The 19,116-nt window shown below is 38.3% G+C and overlaps 1 protein-coding gene across 5 annotated transcripts in view; it reads left to right on the forward strand.

Moving 5' to 3' along the window:
- LOC122560620 (dmX-like protein 1) overlaps positions 1–19,116 on the forward strand; it is a 236,632-nt gene that overhangs the window by 148,160 nt on the left and 69,356 nt on the right. For all 5 annotated transcript variants that reach the window (XM_043711479.1, XM_043711440.1, XM_043711459.1 and 2 more), the window contains 5 exons: positions 2,005–3,056; positions 5,451–5,642; positions 11,808–11,884; positions 15,724–15,851; positions 16,496–16,744. In XM_043711479.1, the coding sequence (XP_043567414.1) occupies positions 2,005–3,056; positions 5,451–5,642; positions 11,808–11,884; positions 15,724–15,851; positions 16,496–16,744 (1,698 nt within the window). The remainder of the gene's footprint in view (positions 1–2,004; positions 3,057–5,450; positions 5,643–11,807; positions 11,885–15,723; positions 15,852–16,495; positions 16,745–19,116) is intronic.

Raw genomic sequence — 19,116 nt, forward strand, 5'->3', positions numbered from 1 at the left:
TGCTAGTTAAGGACTACTGATGTTGCAAATTTAGTGCTGCTTTGCATTGACAGACTTTTCTGTATAAAGACATTCTGAATCAAAGTGGTTCTCGTGTTGCTGGGGTGAGGAGAAGAGTGCTAATATTAGGCTATATCCTATCATGAAAATAACCAAAGGGTAGTGAGACTAATTGATATCTGTGATAGCACCCTCATGCAAAAGTACATGCCCAATCAAGGGTATAAATCCAAAGGTTGTCAGTCAATGTGCTGCAAAACACACTCCAATTGAGTTGTTATTCAAATGTATCAAAATGGCTGCATGTTTCTGTACTGAACATCTAGATGTTGAGACTACTCAATTGATTCCTCTGTCGTATAATCTTGGTGATGTTCTTTTTCATATGATTGCCAAACAATCTCCAGTAGTGAGAAGTAAATTCTAACACATGTGGATTCTCTTCAGATTTCTCTGAATGTTGCGGAATTTTATGAAGTGTTCCTTTTATATTATCTTGTATCTCTATCCCATTTTTACTGCTGTATTGGTCTCTGTAGCTCATTTGACATTGAATTCACTGTTCCAACTTATATCACCAAGTTCAGTCTCTACTGTCCATGAATCAATCTCGTTAAGAAGATCTGCAGTTGCATATGATAGAACATAGAACATAGAAGAATACAGCGCAGTACAGGCCCTTCGGCCCTCGATGTTGCGCCGATCCAAGCCCACCTAACCTACACTAGCCCACTATCCTCCATATGCCTATCCAATGCCCGCTTAAATGCCCTTAATGAGGGAGAGTCCACCACTGCTACTGGCAGGGCATTCCATGAACTCACGACTCACTGAGTAAAGAACCTACCCCTAACATCTGTCCTATACCTACCCCCCTCAATTTAAAAGCTATGCCCCCTCGTAATAGCTGACTCCATACGTGGAAAAAGATTCTCACTGTCAACCCTATCTAAACCCCTAATCATCTTATACACCACTATCAAGTCACCCCTAAACCTTCTTTTCTCCAATGAAAACAACCCCAAGGGCCTCAGCCTTTCCTCATACGATCTTCCTACCATACCAGGCAACATCCCGGTAAACCTCACTACCAAGTATCCGACCATTAGCCCCGTACCCCATCTTTTTGTTATTCTTCCCAAAGTGAATCACCTCACACTTAGCTACATTGAATTCCATTTGCCACCTTTCTGCCCAGCTCTGCAGCTTCTCTATATCCTGCTGTAACCTGCCACGTGCTTCCTCACTGTCAACAACTCCTCCGACTTTTGTGTCATCCGCAAACTTGCTCACCCAACGTTCTAACCCCTCTTCCAGGTCATTTATAAAAATGACAAACAGCAATGGTCCCAAAACAGATCCTTGCGGAACACCGCTAGTGACTGCACTCCAAGATGAACCTTTGCCATCAACTACTACCCTCTGTCTTCTTCCAGCCATGCAATTCCTAATCCAAACCTCCAACTCACCCTCAATGCCATACCTCCGTATTTTTTGCAGTAGTCTACCATGGGGAACCTTATCAAACGCCTTACTAAAATCCATATACACCACATCTACCGCTTTCCCCTCGTCCACCTCCTTAGTCACCTTCTCAAAGAATTCAATAAGGTTTGTGAGGCATGACCTGCCCTTCACAAAACCATGCTGACTATCCTTGATCACATTATTCCTATCCAGATGTTCATAAATCCTATCCCTTACAATTCTTTCTAAGACTTTGCCCACAACAGAAGTGAGACTCACCGGCCTATAGTTGCTAGGGTTATCCCTACTCCCCTTCTTGAACAAGGGATCCACATTTGCTAGCCTCCAATCTTCTGGCACTACTCCTGTAGACAACGAGGACATAAAAATCAAGGCCAATGGCTCTGCAATCTCCTCCCAATATCCTGTTAACATGGGTCTCTGATGATTTCACTTTTGAGATGTTATAGTGTAGACAATAGTAATGAAATAATTTAATGTCTGACAATGCCTTAAATTTTCCTTATTTATCCTCAGAATACAGCAAGTCTACTTCATGCAGTCCTGGGGTATTTAATTTCTACAACTATTTGCGAACCCATCCACTTTTGTTGCGACGACACTTTGCTTCTTCAGAGAAGACAATGTCACAGATGGGTTTAACTGTGGAAAGTGATCTGGCAGATAAGATCAGCTTAGCTGAAAGACGATTGTTCTTTTCAACTGCAAATGCACACTTTAAAGCTGGTTGTCCAATGTTAGCTCTTGAAGTTTTGTCTAAAATGCCTGCAGTCACCATGAAACCAAAGAATTTACAGAATGAAACAAGCTCTTATTTGACAGTTAATTTTTCATCCGAAGAATCTAAACATAAAGTTTTGGGTTGTGATTGCTCGTCATCAATAGTCAATGGTTTGGGATCGAAAGTTCCATCTGATTGGCTGTCAAATGGACAATCCACTTCGTCTCTTAGTTTTGATTGGAGTCAGTCATCTCTAACGATTGAAGACCAGCCATTAGAATTAAAATGGGATAGTGATAAGGAAGATGAAGAGGAGGAGACTGGCCTGTCAATGAAGGAAATAAATCCACAGTGTCCCACTGCTGCAAAGATCGAAGGAGAAAGTTACTGTAATTTCTCAAGTTCAGCTGATGATTTTTTAAGTACATCAGAAGATGTCATTGCAGCACAGTTAAAATTTGGAGCTTGTTTGAAGATACTTACAACAGAGCTACGTACATTGTCTACTGGATATGAAGTTGATGGTGGAAAACTCCGCTTCCAATTATACAATTGGCTTGAAAGAGAAATTACAGCCCTACAGAAAACATGTAATTACAATGTTGATCTTGAAGCTATCAAAGATAGTTTTGACTTTCCTGAAAGTGAACATGCAGGAAATGGTATTGTTGACCAACAAAAGTCATTGCATCAGCAAAGGTATTTACAACGGAGGAGACTGTGGCTTCTGGAAAACCAACCACTTCTAAGGATGTTTCTTAGTTATTGTAGTCTCCATGGGTCTCATGGTGGAGGCCTGGCATCAGTCAGGATGGAGTTGATTCTTCTTTTACAGGAATCGCAACAGGTAATTCTTTGCTGTAAAGTAAGGTCTTTTTACCTCAGGACAGTGTCTTCTTCTGAAACTGGGTCTAGACTAATGTTCAGTTAGTGCAGTTCAGTTATCCCTGTGAGGCATCTGGTTATCTAGCACTGTTTATATCAAACAAAAACCAGAAGTATACAGAGTTACAGGTATGTTCTCTACCTCCATATGCAGAGCATCTATGCATTTGATTTCTAAGCAGGCTGTAAATCCTCAAACTACTTTACTATTTTCATTGTTATTGAGCTTGTCATTGTAATAATTCAATAGCCAAATTTGAAGAGCATTCGAAATAATGCAAAACAAGTATGATTTATTTTAAAATTGAAGTTAACCATTTCATAGTTTGGTGGCACTGTGACTTAGCAGGCTAACCTGCCTGTCTAAAAAATCTGGAGATCATGATTTCAAATGTTGGCAATGCGTTTCTTCCAAACAGTTTTTGAATTGAAAGTGGTATTGTGATTTTCCTCCGTATGAACCCCTGAGGACCAGATTCAAGTCTCACCTGCTCAGGAAACACATTTGATCAGGCTAATTAAAAATAACTATTAAACAGTATTCAGTTTTGTTGGGTTGTATTAGCACTAAAAAGTATTGTTACAATTTTGTAAAACCCTTAAAATTCCAAAGCCTTGCATTAGTTTGAAATCTGGGGACACTTTAACCACATTAAGAATAGGCATTTCAAGTTAAATTTCTATTTTCCATAGAAATGATTGTATATACGATTTAAAAGCAGATGATCATAGGATGGGCACATGCAGTAGAAAGAACTGGGAATTTAATGTGATTTAAATATCTATTTAATAAGCTTCAATTCAAGGAAACAAATCAGTTTAGTATTATGTTGCAGTTGGGCACAGTGACTCTACATTATTATTTAATAAACAGCTTTCATTGTGGTGCCAGCTGTTTGACTGTCACTAAGATAATTGTATAATAAAAGTTATTGTAGATTATGCTTGGCAAAGCAGCTACAAAATTTCTTTCAGTAAGTATAAGCTCAGATTGTCTGGCCTCAGTGTAGATGAAGGCTAAATATCTACTAAAGTTCTATGTGGAAACTACTTGAAGGTCCTTTGAGGTCCACGCGGTAATTGTGAAATATTTAAAATGCTGAATGGCAGTTACCAAATAAATCATCTAATTCCGACGATGTGGAACCAGGCCATTTGGCCCATCAAGTCACACTGACCCTCCAAAGAGCATTCCACCTGGACACATTCCCCTACCCTATTCCTGTAACCCTGCATTTCTCATGGCTAACTTACCTAGCTTGCTCATCCCTGGAACCTATGGGCAATTTAGCATGGCCAATCCAGCAAACCTACACATCTTTGGACGGTGGGTGAACCCCCATGCAGACAATGTGCAAACTCCACCAAACAATCGCCCTGGACTGGAATTGAAGCTGGGTCCCTGGCTCTCTGAGATAGCAGTGCTAACCACTGAGCTACTCTGCTGCCCAACTACTTTAATAGTCAACTAGGAAAAATTAGAGATTGAAATGTGCCCTGAGTCTTGGCCAATTATAAAACCGACCATCCATTCCCAGCACTCTCACTAAATCCTCTTAGCTTCCGTCTGCCTTAAATACCTAACCTGAGCATCCTACCCTACTTGTATTTACCCTGTCTCATCCACCATCCTGCACCCCGAACACCACTCACCAACGCAACTACCCACCCCCAACTTCCCAAGCCTGAAAGGTTTGTTGATGCAATGTGCTTTTGAAGAGGCTCGACTGAAATGTTTGCACCAGAAATACTGAATTCTGGGCCAGGCAAGTATAAAGGAACAGAGTAGCAATCTGATTTCAGCTCTTTGGAAGTTTTGTGCCCTAAGCCAGCCTATGGACACTGGTCCAATGGGTTACTTTTGTGGTAATTTTTAGTGCTTTGCTATAGTTGCTCCATTCAAGACGAGCCATGCAGAAATGATGTTTGACTATAAAACATTTTATCTCATCATTGTAGCTAGAAAACTTCAACATCACAAGTAGGCTATTTCAGCCTTTTGAATCTGCTCTGCCATTTGATATTCTGCCTGATCGAAAGTCTCAAATCCAAAATAAAAATTATTTGCTGCAAGTTAAGTTCAGAGCTGCACATGCATTTCATCTATGGGCTAGTACAACTGATATTAGTCAGCACAGATGTGCTCTGCATAAATCTCCAAGTTTGTATTTGAACAAAATAAATGAGGATTTTCAGGAGATCTGAGTTGCAGATCTTAAATTACCTTTCTGTCATGATTTAACCATGTTTTTTCAGGTCCTCACCATTTAATGATCTATTTATGTTGACATTACAAAAGTGAAAATAAATTTTAAACTATGCAGAATTTCAAATCATATCAACATTTTGTATTTAGGAGCATTCGGCGAAACAGGTTACTAGTCCTTTTGTGCAACTTGCATCAATACCCCTGCTATTTGCCTGCACTGCAAGTGCCAAAACTGTGGTGGCTAATCCTAGACTCCATCTAAGCAACCTTACCCAGGACATTGTGAATACTATTGTAGAATTTGATTCTCCTCCACATCCAGACATGCAAAACAACAAGGTAGGTGTTATTTAATTCAATGCAATATGACCATAGAAAATAAAATATCTGCAGCAACCAGTTGGATCTAGTGTTTTGACTACCACTGAGTTGCTTTGTCTTTGTCACACTTTTTGAATTCATTTTGTTGCCCATTGTGTGTTGCATTTTGAATCCAGTTCAAAGACTTTTTAAAAAGAAATTAAAATGACATAGCGCAAAATGTTCACAGAATTCTGAACAGTTTTGTCACCTTACCTCAGGAAAGTTATATTGGCATGGGAGGCAGTGTAGAGAAAATTCACTAGCTTGATCTCTGGTATAGAGGGACTGCTTTATAAGGAGAAGTTGCGTAGGTTGGGCTTGCACTCATTGGAGTTTAGAAGACTTAGAGGTGGCCTTGAAACCTACAAGATTCTTCAGGGTGTGTTACATCAATGGGCTTGACAGGATGGACGTGTCTCCTTGTGAGTGTGTCTAGGACCAGAAGGCATAATCTCGGAGTAAGTATTGCCCATTTAAAGTGGAGAGGAGGAGGTATTTCTTCTCTAAGGATAGTAAGTATCTGGAATTAATTACTGTAGGTGACCATAGAAGCTGGGTTATTAACTTCCAAGGCTGAGAGATTTTTCATCAGTAAAGGAATTGAGGATTATGGGGAAAAGACAGGAAACTTCGGTTGAGGATTATAGATCAGATATGATCACTTTAAATGTCTGAGTCAACTCGGGTGGCCTACTTCTATTCAATCTAATGATCTAAGTTGGAGATTAGCACAAGATTCAAGCCTCTCATGCAACTTTTGTCTCGAGTTTAAGCTTGCTTTGAGAGCCAGTTGCCACCTCAAAGTTAATATTGAATGTAGGGTTCAAAAAACTGAGCTGATTTTTCTTTTATATTAATGTGTATGCATTTTGTCAAGCTTTTACATTTGTAAATGTGGCTATAGGAATTTACCAAGAGTGTGAAACTTAAGATCAATGGAAAGATGTATTGTTCTTTGAAAAATAAAATAAATTGATTCAGTAAATTTAAAAGATGGCATTAGAGTCAGTAACAGGAGAGCACTGGTTAAATTAATTGGCAAAAAGTCCAGAGGTTAACATGTTTGTAGATCCAGCAAAAACTCTCAGATTAGTGATGAACAAGAATTGAAATAACAATGCATCAATGGTGCTGTGTGCAGCTAGCTCCAAATTACGTATGACAGAACTTCATACCTATCTTTAATATTTTGAGATGTGAATCTCAGTGATTAGTTGTTTCTGCAGCTCTAAAATGAGAGTTGCATTTGGTTCCTGCCAAAGGTATAACAGTGGTTTAGTGTTTTAGGAACATAAGAGCAGGGTTAGTGTAGTCAGCCCCTTGAGCCTCTTCTGTTATTCAATGAGATCATGGCTGAACAGTGACCTAATTCTATATACCAACCTTTAGCCCATATTCCTTACACTTTTGTTAGCAAAGCTGTTAACTATCTCAGATTTAGAATTAACAACTGATCCAGCATCAACTGCCATTTGTGGAACATCTACCAATCTTTGTATACAGAGTGCTTCCTAACATCTTTCCTCAATAGTTGGGCCCTAATTTTTTAGACTCTGCCCCTGATTCTAGAATCTTCAGCCAGTGGAAATAGTTTATTTACCCAGCTTTTTCCTGTTAAAATTTTGAAAACTTCAATGATATCACCCCTTAACTTTCTAAATTCTATCAAACAAAATTGTATAATCTCTCCTCAAACTTAACTCCTGAAGTCTGGGTACCGTTTTTCAAATCTACGTTGCACTCCCTCCAAGGTCAAAATATACTTAAGATGTGGTGCTCGGATCCGCTGAAGCGTTTCAAGTGGGATCTAACCAGGATTTTCTGTATGAAATTTGATGAATACAATAGAAATTGAAGTATGTAGGGTTTGAGATCATTGAAAATTTGCAATATATCCTAAAAGACATGGAGTATGGTACAAATTGATAGCACCTCTTTCGAATGTACTGTGACGTTATTAAATCCCAGCTCTCGGAAGAGAGAAGTTAGAGATTACTATTTTCCCCACAAGATGGGTTACTTCTTTTGAAATGTTTTTGATTCTCCATATTTGCTTTCTCTATTAACTTGTTTTCCCTTGATTCGTGTAATAACGCATTTGTAGTGAAAGTATTTAAATTTTAAAGCCAAGAGCAAACATACCTTGGATATAATACACAACATCTCTAGAGGAAATAAATCTGTCCTCTGACTTGACCATTATCATGAGGGGTAGCCAATTCATCATTCATTTTTAGCTAAGAGGATATGGAAAACAAAGTTTGCTTGTGTCATTGTATATAATGTATTGTTATAAAGGCTGTTTACTTGCACACACATTTATCTTTTTTATATTTATTGAGCACTTATGCTTGGGCCTGATTTTTTTTAATGTGGTCTCTGATCTATCGGTTCATCCACAGCAGAGTTAAGACTTAGAGTTTATCTAAACCTACATATTTCCACAATTTCTGTCCCTCATTCCAAACAACACCAGTGTCACATCTTCCAGTGGCATTCATACTAACCTCGCCAGCACAGCTAACCATTTACATTTCCCCATATCTCTTAATCACTGTTCTTCAACTTGATGCTGACATCAACTCTGGTTGAGTAGTTTCTACTGTGGATTTTATGGTGACTGAAACAGATCAGTTTAGATTTGGCGCTGAGGTTAGAGTTTTTCATCTAGATGGTATTCAATATTTGCCCTGATGAAGTGGATAACTATTGTCAGGTGGTCATTTGTATCATGCAGTCCTTCACAAAACTTTGCTTTACCTTGGTTTGAATTTTGAAGTTGTCGCTTTCAGATCTCTTGTTCAGGTAGTTATAGTTATCAGGGAAGCAGTGCAGGATTGTGAGTTTCTTAGATATCCGAATCTCTGAGGTACAGTCCATGGAACCTTGCAATTTTTTTTAATCATTCACAGGGTGTGGGCATTGCTGGCTGGGTCAACATTTATTGCCCAGCCTTAGTTGCCCTCCATATGCTGGGGAACTGCTGCAGTCCATGTAGTGCAGGTAGATCCATAGTACCTTTTAGAGAAGAATTTCTGGGATTTTGACCTAGCATCGCTAAAAGAATGGCAGTATATTTCCAAGTCAGGATGGTGAGAGACTTGTGGGAGGGGAACTTGCAGATAGTGACGTTCCCATATTTTTTATGACCTTGTCCTTATGGATAGTAGTGGTCATGGGATTGGAGGTTGCTGACCAAGGAACTCCTGAATTTCTGCAATGAATATTTTATATGGTTTACACTACTGTTTGTAAGCATCAGTGACAGAGGAAATGAATTTTTGTAGTTGTTTCATGTTTGCTGTATTCAAATAGCTGTCACTTTTATCTACAAAGGAAGCAACTTGTAATTAATTCAGAAGTAATTAATTGAGATGTGTTTTACAGTACTTCAGGATATCTTGTTATAGACAAGGCTCTACAGAAATACAGATAGTTGTTGAAATGACCTGAAAGCATAATGATCTAGTTGGTACTCATTAATTTAAATTTCATGAAGAAATAACAGAATTAATGTACACTTGTCCCATTTCACAACTATTGGATCGACATGCTTACAGTTACTACTGGCTAAAAGGCCAACAGCTTCCTTGGGATAATCCACACACTCAAAACATTTAAGCAGTCAATCTTTTTACATGTCTGAATTTGTCCATTTCTTTGCTTCCTAACATGTCATAACCTCTGGGCAATAGCTTCAACATACAATTGAACTGAAGTGTTATGTTTTTGTGATTTTGCTACTTGTAGGGTAACATTTAAACTGATACAAGAAAGTCCAGACAACTAAATTCGAACAGTACTGTAACAAAATAAAGTCAATTTTGACTAGAAGTGTAGTACTGGAGTACAGTTGATTAACATTTAGTAGAGGATGGCACAGAATTGAATAAATGATCTCAAACAAAATATCATACGTTTTGGAATGGTGCAATACAAACAAAACTTAGTGTTGCCCTTCATGTTATGAGACAGACTGTTATGTTGCCTTCAGTGCCATTGTGACGTGTAGTACATTGTTGAAATTGTTTTTTTTTAAAGTAAAGGCAAGTTGCTGTTGGTCAGTTCCAAAAGATCAGCTAGTCATTCTGGAACAGTGGCCTTAAACCAGCATTACTCAGATAACATCACTCCAGAGCTGTGTGGTGTTAATGACAGGAGTGTCCGCACATTAAGGCCAACAATTCTGTTTTTAATTCAGTTCAGAAGAACTGAGGAATCAGTACAGAAGCATTTTTTTAAGTTGAATTCAGGGACTCTCGCAGGTGAACTCAGAAGCAGTTCTGAATTTCTCGACTGGTAGAGGATTTTTAGTTCCATTTCACGCAATCCAGTCACCCCAGCAAAAGTATCTTGTCAGTGCAGCTTTAAGGCATTGAATAGTGAGTGCAGATTGCCCCAAGGCAGATGGCAGCCTTTTAGCCAATGTTGGATGCAAGCATGTCGATCCAATACCTGTGAAATAGGACAACAGTATATTAATTGTTATTTCTTCGTTGTTGAAATTTAAGTTGATGAGCACCAAGTACTTCATTATGCTTTCAGGTCACTGTTCATGAGTAAACAACAACGAAACATAAATCTGGAGCCCCTGAATGACAATGAGCAAACAGAGGCTGAAGGTACCACTGTTCTGTCTGTGACTCACCTTGTTGATTTGGAAGTTTTTGACATTATTTTGATAAAACAGAAGATTAAGGGATAATCTTACTGAAAGATACTAATGGGGCTTGACAGGGTAAATGTTCAGAAGACTTCTCCACGAGTGGGGGAGTCTTGAACAAGGGAACATAGTTACAGAATTAGGAGGTGCTCATTTAAAACTGAGAAGTAAAGGAATTTCTTCTGAAGGTAACGAGAGTCTGGAGTTGTCTACTTCAAAGAGTTGTGGATGCTTGGTTATTTAAAGAGGAGGTATATAGATTTTTGAAATTTTAGGGAGTTGACAGCTCTTCTATGTTGGCACAAGAAAGGAGTTGCAGCTGGATAATCAGCCATGATTTTGATGACTGGAAGGACAGGGGTTTGAAGGGTCGAATGACCCTACTCTTATTTTGATTTCTTTTGTTGTGTCATCATTTTGGTCATGATTAAGCACCTGCATCCCATGTGTTGATTTTAATGATAGAGCAGATTTGCAGAGAGGTTTTGATTTCATTTTTGAAATGTTTGTTCCTATATGAATGGACTTCTGGCGCAAATCTGTGAAGCCCTTGTTTTGAACCAAGCCTTCGAAAGACATATCCTATCCATCTCCACTGATGTGAAACTGTTATGGCTTCTATCCTGCATGATTGCCTCATGGAGGTCACTTGTGTTTATTCTTTTCTTCTACCATTTTACTTGCATGAACATTCTAAAACCGCATTAATGTTAATCTAATCATAATATGATGAATGCAAGTAGTTCAAATTCTTCCAGACTTCAATGATGCTGAAAAACTGATTACTGGAGGCCACCGACGTGTCACATTTAATTCTGTTGTTCTCTCTCTACAAATACTTCCATTCGGAGTGTTGACAGCATTTTTTGTTATTATCTTTCATTCTTGTTCTTCAATTATCTATTTTTGTACAGGGTGTCACTGAATTATAAGCTGTTATATTTTGGAACATGATCCCAAACAGGGATTGACTTTTAAAGACTAAAGATATGAACATTTCCTGTGGTTGCACACAGCTGCTTCATACTGTCCTGAATTGTATTTCAACTTAGAAACTGATTCCAGAACAGAACCCTTTCACAACCTGGGGATTATCTGTATAAGTAAACAGTTAGTGTGACATAGTCTGACTAATTTTATAACTACACTTCTGGAATGGCTTGTGCAGCTTTAAAACCTTAGGGCTCAGATGTCTACAATCTTTCATTAGCTTACCACTCGTGTTTTGAATTGGCTGTTAGGAATTAAATGATAAGGAAAACAAAATGTCCTTTATAATTTTATTGGCACATTAATATGATTTAACATATGAATAAAGAATGTATTTCATTTCACAATTATGTCATCTTGTGTTTTCAAACCAAATATTTGTAAACTTTGTGCTTAAAATAGAAGGTTGAATTTCTAGAATTATTAGTAGCAGTTAGAATCATAGTATAGCTTCAACTGGATACTTGATGCTTATTTTTTTCTTTCAGATCTATGTAATGCACACTGTGGCAGCTTCTCTGTCTGCATGCCTGTACCAATGCCTTTGTGATGGCCATTATTATGGGTAAGTAGAAATGGCGTATATTGAGGCAGAACATTTTTGATTATTTTATCCCTTTTTCCCTACTCATGTCAACATTCACCCTTAAAGCATGCTAATTTCATGAGTGCCAGGCAATGAGCAATATCTGGTACCAAACTTGGTTGAATTTTTTAAAGAAGTAACAAAGAGGATTGAGGGCAGAACAGTGGACATGATCTATATGGTGTTGACAAGGTTCCTCATGGTAGACTGGCTAGTAAGGTTAGATCACACAGAATAGAGGGAGAGCTAACTATTTGATACAGAACAGGCTTGAAGGCAGAAGACAGAGGGTGATGGTGAAGGGTTGCTTTTCAGACTGGAGGGCTGTGAGCAGTGGTGTGCAGCAAGAATTGGTGCTGGGCCTGCTACTTTTTTTGTCATTGAAATAAATGACTTGGATGTGAACATAGGTAGTATGGTTAGTAAGTTTACAGGTGGCACCATAATTAGAGGCATAGTGAACAGTGAAGAAGATTACCTCAGAGTACAAGGGGATCTTGATCAGATGGGCCAATAGTCTGAGGAGTGGCAGATGGAGTTTAATTTAGATAAATGTGAGCAGTGAGGTGCTAAGTTTTGGAAAGGCAAATCAGGGCAGAACTTATACATGTAAGGTTCAAGGGAATGTTCCTGAACAGAGACCTTGGAGTGCAAGTTCATTACTCCTTGAAAGTGGAATCACTGGTAGATAGGATAGTGTAAAAGGCATTTGGTATGCTTTCCTTTTATTGGTTAGTGCATTGAATATAGGAATTGGGAGGTCATGTTACATTGGTTAGGCCACTATGCAATTTTGGTCTCCCGGCTATAGGAAGGATGTTATGAAAGTTGAAAGGATTCGAAAAAGAAGACTGTCAAGGATATGGCCAGGGTTGGAGGGTTTGAGCTACAGAGAGAGGCTGAATAGACTAGGGCTACTTTCCATCGTGCAAGGGAGGCTGAGGGGTAACCTTGTAGAGGTTTATAAGATCACGAGGGGCATGGATAGGATAAATAGACAAAGTCTTTTCCTGGGATGGGGAGCCAGAACTAGAGGGCATAGGTTTAGGATGAAAGGGGAAAGATCTAAAAGGGACCTAAGGGACATCTGTTTCCACACACAGTGATGAGTGTTTGGAATGAGCTGCTAGAGGTGATTAAATTACACCATTTAAAAGGCATTTATGTGTGATTAAAAAGGTTTTAGAGAGATGTGGGCCAAATGCTGGCAAATGGGACTTGATTAATTTAGGATATCTGGTCGGTATGGAAGAGTTGGCCCAAAGGGTCTGTTTCTGTGCTGTATATCTCTGAATCTAAGGTTATTTTGCAAGCGGTGATTCTTCAAGGAAGATGTGATTTTTGTGTAGAATCAGTGTATGTGCACATACATGCCCCCACCTTTTGGCATAGTTTCTTAGTGAATCCTGGGTAATTTTTTTCCTTTACTTATCTGAAAGAAGGCTGAGGCTAAAGCATCCTGCAGTGACCTTGGCATGAAACTCTGGATATGTTTGACTTGTTTAAGTGCTAACTTGATTCAAATGCACTGAATTATAGACTAATTCTGATTAAGATAATCCACAATGAATATGATTTCTTTCAAACTTTGCACAAGAGGTCCCTTGAGCTCAGAGCACTCATGGTGCTAAGAAATCTTTAAAATCTTTACTTAGTTTCATTTTTTAAATCTCTGTCCTATCAATCCATATTGAAATTTGTTAGATATTCATTGTGTACTGTCTGTTCCTGTTGGATATACATTCTCTGGTGTACTTATTGATTCTATTTGTTGTACTTTGAGTGGTCCATTTGCTTAACCTATGTTCTCATCAATTTATTTTTCTTCATTTGGTGATCATGTTCTCCCTGCTCACTCCCCTTCCCGCTTGCTCTCCCATTTGATTGTGTGCAATTGGTCTGCTATATAGTTCTATATTTTTTCCTTCACTTTCAACCAAGTGCCTTCCCTTCCTCTTCTATTTAACAACTGAACGTTACCTGCCACATCTTGACTGGCCTATATTAATTCACTAGTATTCTCCGCTCCAATCATCTAGTTACTGCAACTTGTGTTTTAATGCTCTGTCAGATGGCTTTCTTTTCTTGCTCATCACTGTAATTAAAATCAATGCTCATTCAACTGTACACACAATGAATTATTTGAATATTGTGTGGGAACCAGAACTGCACACTAAAGGAAGGATGTTGCCTGTATTGGAGTGTATTAGCTATAAGGAGATGTTGGACAAACCTTTGCTAGAGTGTCAGAGGCTGAGGGGTGACCAGAAATATTGAAAATTGAGAGACATGGGTAGGGTGTATAGTTGGCGTCTTTTTCCCAGGGTGGAAATGTCAAATATTGGAGCCATAGGTTTATGATGAGAGGAGAAATGTTTACAGGAGATGTGTGAGGAAAGTTTGTTTTTTCAACCGAGGTTGATGGGTGTCTGGACCACACTGTCAGGGGAGATGGCAGAAGCAGTTACGTTAGCAAAGTTTAAGGTGCATTTAGACAGACACATGAACAGATAGGAAATTGTGGGATACAGTCCATGTGTTGGCAGATAGGATTGTTCTGGAATGGCACAATGATCAACGCTGATAGGGTAGGCTGAAAGGCCCATTCCTATGCTGTACTGTTCTGTGTTCTAATTAAAAATTGAAGTACATAATTATGTATCTTCCACAACCCCATTACTATGTTCTCTGTCTCTGTTTCACTGTCCCCTTTAATAATTTCCTTCACTGGACCTGTTTTTTGTTTGCCCCATAGTTCCCTGAACACACTTCTCACCAATTCTGTGTCTTTTCCTCCTCCTCTCCATTTCCCCCACAAAAAAAACTACAGTCATCTCCATCCCTGGCCCTGTGTTTCACTCTTTTCCTCCACCTTTTGCCCCTCTATTTCATGTGTGTACTTATCTGTTCAATTTACCATTCTCTCCTATGTTTCTTCACTATACTGTCACAACTTTTGCCCACCCTTCCCTAAACCTCACCCAAACTAAATTATATGCCTCTTGGTCTACGGCACTGTATTGCACTCATGCTGCAATCATGGAACTTCTGGGCCTGTTCACAAGTCCACCAACCATTGTTCTTAATGTTTTTATCAACAAATTTAGGACAGCTTTGTGTAAATCTCTTTAATGCTTACCTACTTGTTAATTAAAATTGATGTTAGAAGTTAGAAATACCTCTCATCCTCTCTTCCATCCACCCATTCCTACTCTCATGATTTCACTAGTCATTTTAATCTCTAAGTACCTTTGTATACATCACTGCTTGACATGCTGTTTGTTTTCTTTATTCCCTTCTTGACCTGAGGCTCTGTGGGTTGGTAATCATTCTGAGGATCAGCTAATGCTTCAGTGAAAGAAAAGCAAAACATGTGTTAATGCAAACATTTCAGAACTAGTGGCCACTTCTAAACCTTACAGTCAATTAATATCTTTTGAGGTATGGTCACTTTTGTAAATTTAGAAAACAGCTGTGAATTTGCACACCGTAAACTCCCATGAATTGAATTGTAGTAATGGTCAGATAACTGTTCTTGTTATGTTAACTGAAGTATAAATATTGAGCAGACACCAGGGATAATTCCTACACACTTGATAGAAATTTTGTCATATGGACTTGTATGTCTATTTAAGAGGACTTCCCCTCTGACAGTGCAACATTTTGTCAGCACTACTCTGCAATGTCACCTTGGATTTTTGTAGTCTGATCCTTGGAGTGAACATTGAAACTAGAAATGTATGGCTTAGAAGCAACAGTGATACCAGCTTAGCCATGGCTGAAACATGAAAGTCAACTCATGTTAATTTATTTTCCAGTTCTTCATATGCAAACCAGTTCACTGGGATGGTATACCAGAGTTTTCTGTTTGCGCAGCAACGTTCAAACAGAGCAGCAAGTTTAGATGGTACAATAACTCCCAACACTTCTCCAGACCAGTGGCCAGGTAATAGCTATATATACTTCTGTTCAGCAGATGTATTGTTGAACTTAAAATTGCTTATTGTGTTTGACTTACCTTACCATAGAATATACTGTTGCAAATTTGAAGGTGGGTGGAAAAATCCACACAGTTGACTTGCTACCATATGTATCCTACCCTTTCAAGCCAGTTGATCTTTGTTCTGGAAAAGTTTTTATTCTTCATGATTCATAGGCTACTGATTTCTTCAAATGAATAATTGTCATCTTATCTGCATGCTTTTTCTACATTTATTACTGTCTCTAGCATTAGTCAATAGTGTTCCCTTTTAGGATGAGAGATAATGAAAAAATACAAAGGAACACAGTATTTCCACAATATATTCCTTTTTAAAAGCTAAGTTTAGATACATCTTTGTCAAAGAAATCTGAAATACAGTAGTCCCCCCAGATCTGTGGGGGATACGTTCCAAGACCACAGATAGTAGCAACCCCATTAATTTAAATGGGAAATCTATCTCCCCGGCAGCCCGCTAGTTCCTGGTTCTGGAATGTTCCATGTAGTATTTTCAGGCCGCAGCAAACTGGGGATAACTGATACTGCGGAAAACGATTCCGCAGATCTGGCATTCGCCTTGTACATTAATTTCTGAATATTTCAATTCACAGGTATAAAGGAACTAAATCATCTCTTGAATTCTGCTGGAGACGAGGATAAACCCAAACTGACAATCCTACTCTGTGAGGTATTGACAGCGGTTTACCTTAGTCTTTTTGTTCATGGCTTGGGAACGCACTCCAGCAATGAGCTATTCCGCCTTGTAGCTCATCCTCTCGATAGCAAAATGTGGGCTGCAGTTTTTGGGGGAGGTGTCCAGCAACCTCTGAAGAACCAAATCGAACCTAAATCTGTAACAGGTTTGTTAATTTATTTTTCTCACCTGCGTTCTATGTGAATGTTCTTCATGTAAATTTCTAATCTCATGTTTCAACAGCATCTATGCCGATCAGTGTGGTTGCAATCTCAAAATAAATTGACAATATTTTGAGTAGATCAGTCAATATTTAAGAATATTTCTTCGTTTCTTTCCAGCTGTAATGAGCAATTTCAGGCTGTTAACCTACCGTTTACCACTAGTGTTCCTGCAATTTATTTTTTCTGCTTGGACCTCCAAGGTCCATACACAGCAGCAGCTTCCATACTTGGAAGTCAATGCTGTGAATGACGTCAGTGTGCCGATTACTGTATACGGAGCCTCAGGTTCTCCGCCGCTTTGAGAAAATGTCGGCCACCTCCACTGAAAATTAAAGAAGCAGTTCTGTATTTTTAGCATTTTTTGTGCTAATTTGTTTCTCAACATTTAGTTTGACTACTTCGATTCTCACAAACCAAATTTTCATCTCTGTAGTTAAGCTATGAAATAACACTACATTCTAGTAAACACTTCGATGGTAGATAGTATTTTTCTTCCTGACATGTTCTTTACTGCTTTGTCTTTGTCATATTTGTGCTTAGAATTTCCTTAAATATAACTTGTCCTTAACTGAGTCATCAAAAATGTGAGTAATTTTTCTCAGTTTGATAAGTGCATCAACGAAGAAATTATTTAGTGAAATTTTACTATGTAGTTTGCTTTTGTTATGGAAAGTAACAGCTGAGTGTTGCTTATATTCTCAAATGGTTTTACCTTAAGGTTTTTTGCATTCATACTTCTGTAAATCAGCTTAATGAGAGATTTCTTAAATAATCTGAATTTTATTCTATTAATTTGAGTGGCAATTCAGTCTTCAGATTATTACTCCTAGATCAATTTAAAATCCCTTATATTGCCGTTTTTTTTTTTGTTCTGTACTTCTCATACTGCTAAAGTTAATTGACAGAAGAGCTGAATGGATTCAATACTTTTTAAAAAAAAATAATGGTTCTGATCAGTTCACAATTGCATTGTGAAAGTTACATACTTTGTGCAGATGAATTAAAATTGCCATTAAATGTAGGATGGTCTGTAACCAGAAATGTTAAATAAGGCCCATTATCCGAACGAAACAGGTGGGGGAACTATTTTGTTTGCATAATCGAATGCTCAGATAATCGAATCCTCGGATAATCGATGCTCGGGTAATTGAAGTTTCTCTGTCTTGAGGAATAAATTAATAATTTATCTCAATTTCTAGTGGTAATGATATAGTTGAATATGAAGGGATGACAGCGAGGGGAACATGTTTTAGCACTTCTGTGCATGTTAGGGTGCAGATTCATAGTCAATGCAGAGATTCATTGCATTGTTGTGAACAGAAATCTGGCATCAGATTCAAAGTGAGATTGGGAAAATAGGTGAGAAAATTGTTTACTTATATTGTGTGATTACTTAGAAGTGGGGTCAAGAGTAAAATAAGATAAGCAGCAGTTTGTCCAGCATTTCGTGTCTCCTCCAGAGAATAGGAGCACAGCGGAAAAAAAATCAAGGTAATACATGTAAATAACGAAGCTTAGCAATCCAAGTTGCAATTCCTCAATCCTCAGGAAAGCAAAGTGGGACACTTCCAATTTGATCAAAGATGATGTGTGTAACTGGGCTGGAATCAATGAGGGAATATTTTTTTGTTGAAAAATGGCCACGGTCATACTGTGAACCTTTAAGAATTCATTTGTAAGCTATTGGTAATTTTCCATAACCCAATTTTCGTAATCTATCTTGTTGTATTCTTCTTTCCGGCATGTCCCACAGCATTCAATTTACTGGCTCAATCTTACAGCTTTATGCGTTTTATTTTTCCACAAATTCATTTGCAAAGGCATTACTGTGCTATCAAGGAGATAACTTTGAAATAAAAATGAAGTGGAGAAACTCAGCAGGTATTACAGCATTCTTTGGTTCTGGAGAAGTCATATTACACTCAATACTAACATTTTTTCTCCCTCCACAGATGCTCCCAGACCTGCTGAGTTTCTCCACCACTTTGTTTTTATGTTCGATCACCAACATCACAGTACTTGGCTTTTGAGGTAATTTTGCATGTCGCTATACATGTTCAGAGTCCCAAGAAACCCAGCCATTTTCCGCATGACCTGCTGTATCACTATTTACTGGTTATAAACTGAAAATTATTTGCATTTTGAGGCCACCTATTTACGACTGCAAAATTCAACTCAATGAATTTTTTCAAGTATTATTTTAAACTTCAGACATATCACTTTTTAAATTTAAAAGTGATCTTATTGCTAAACATGATGATTAAACTATTTAGATTTGACTTGATCTTTCAGGCATTGGATGAGGAAGTACAGT

This window comes from Chiloscyllium plagiosum, chromosome 2, assembly GCF_004010195.1.
Source record: "Chiloscyllium plagiosum isolate BGI_BamShark_2017 chromosome 2, ASM401019v2, whole genome shotgun sequence".
NCBI lineage: Eukaryota > Metazoa > Chordata > Chondrichthyes > Orectolobiformes > Hemiscylliidae > Chiloscyllium > Chiloscyllium plagiosum.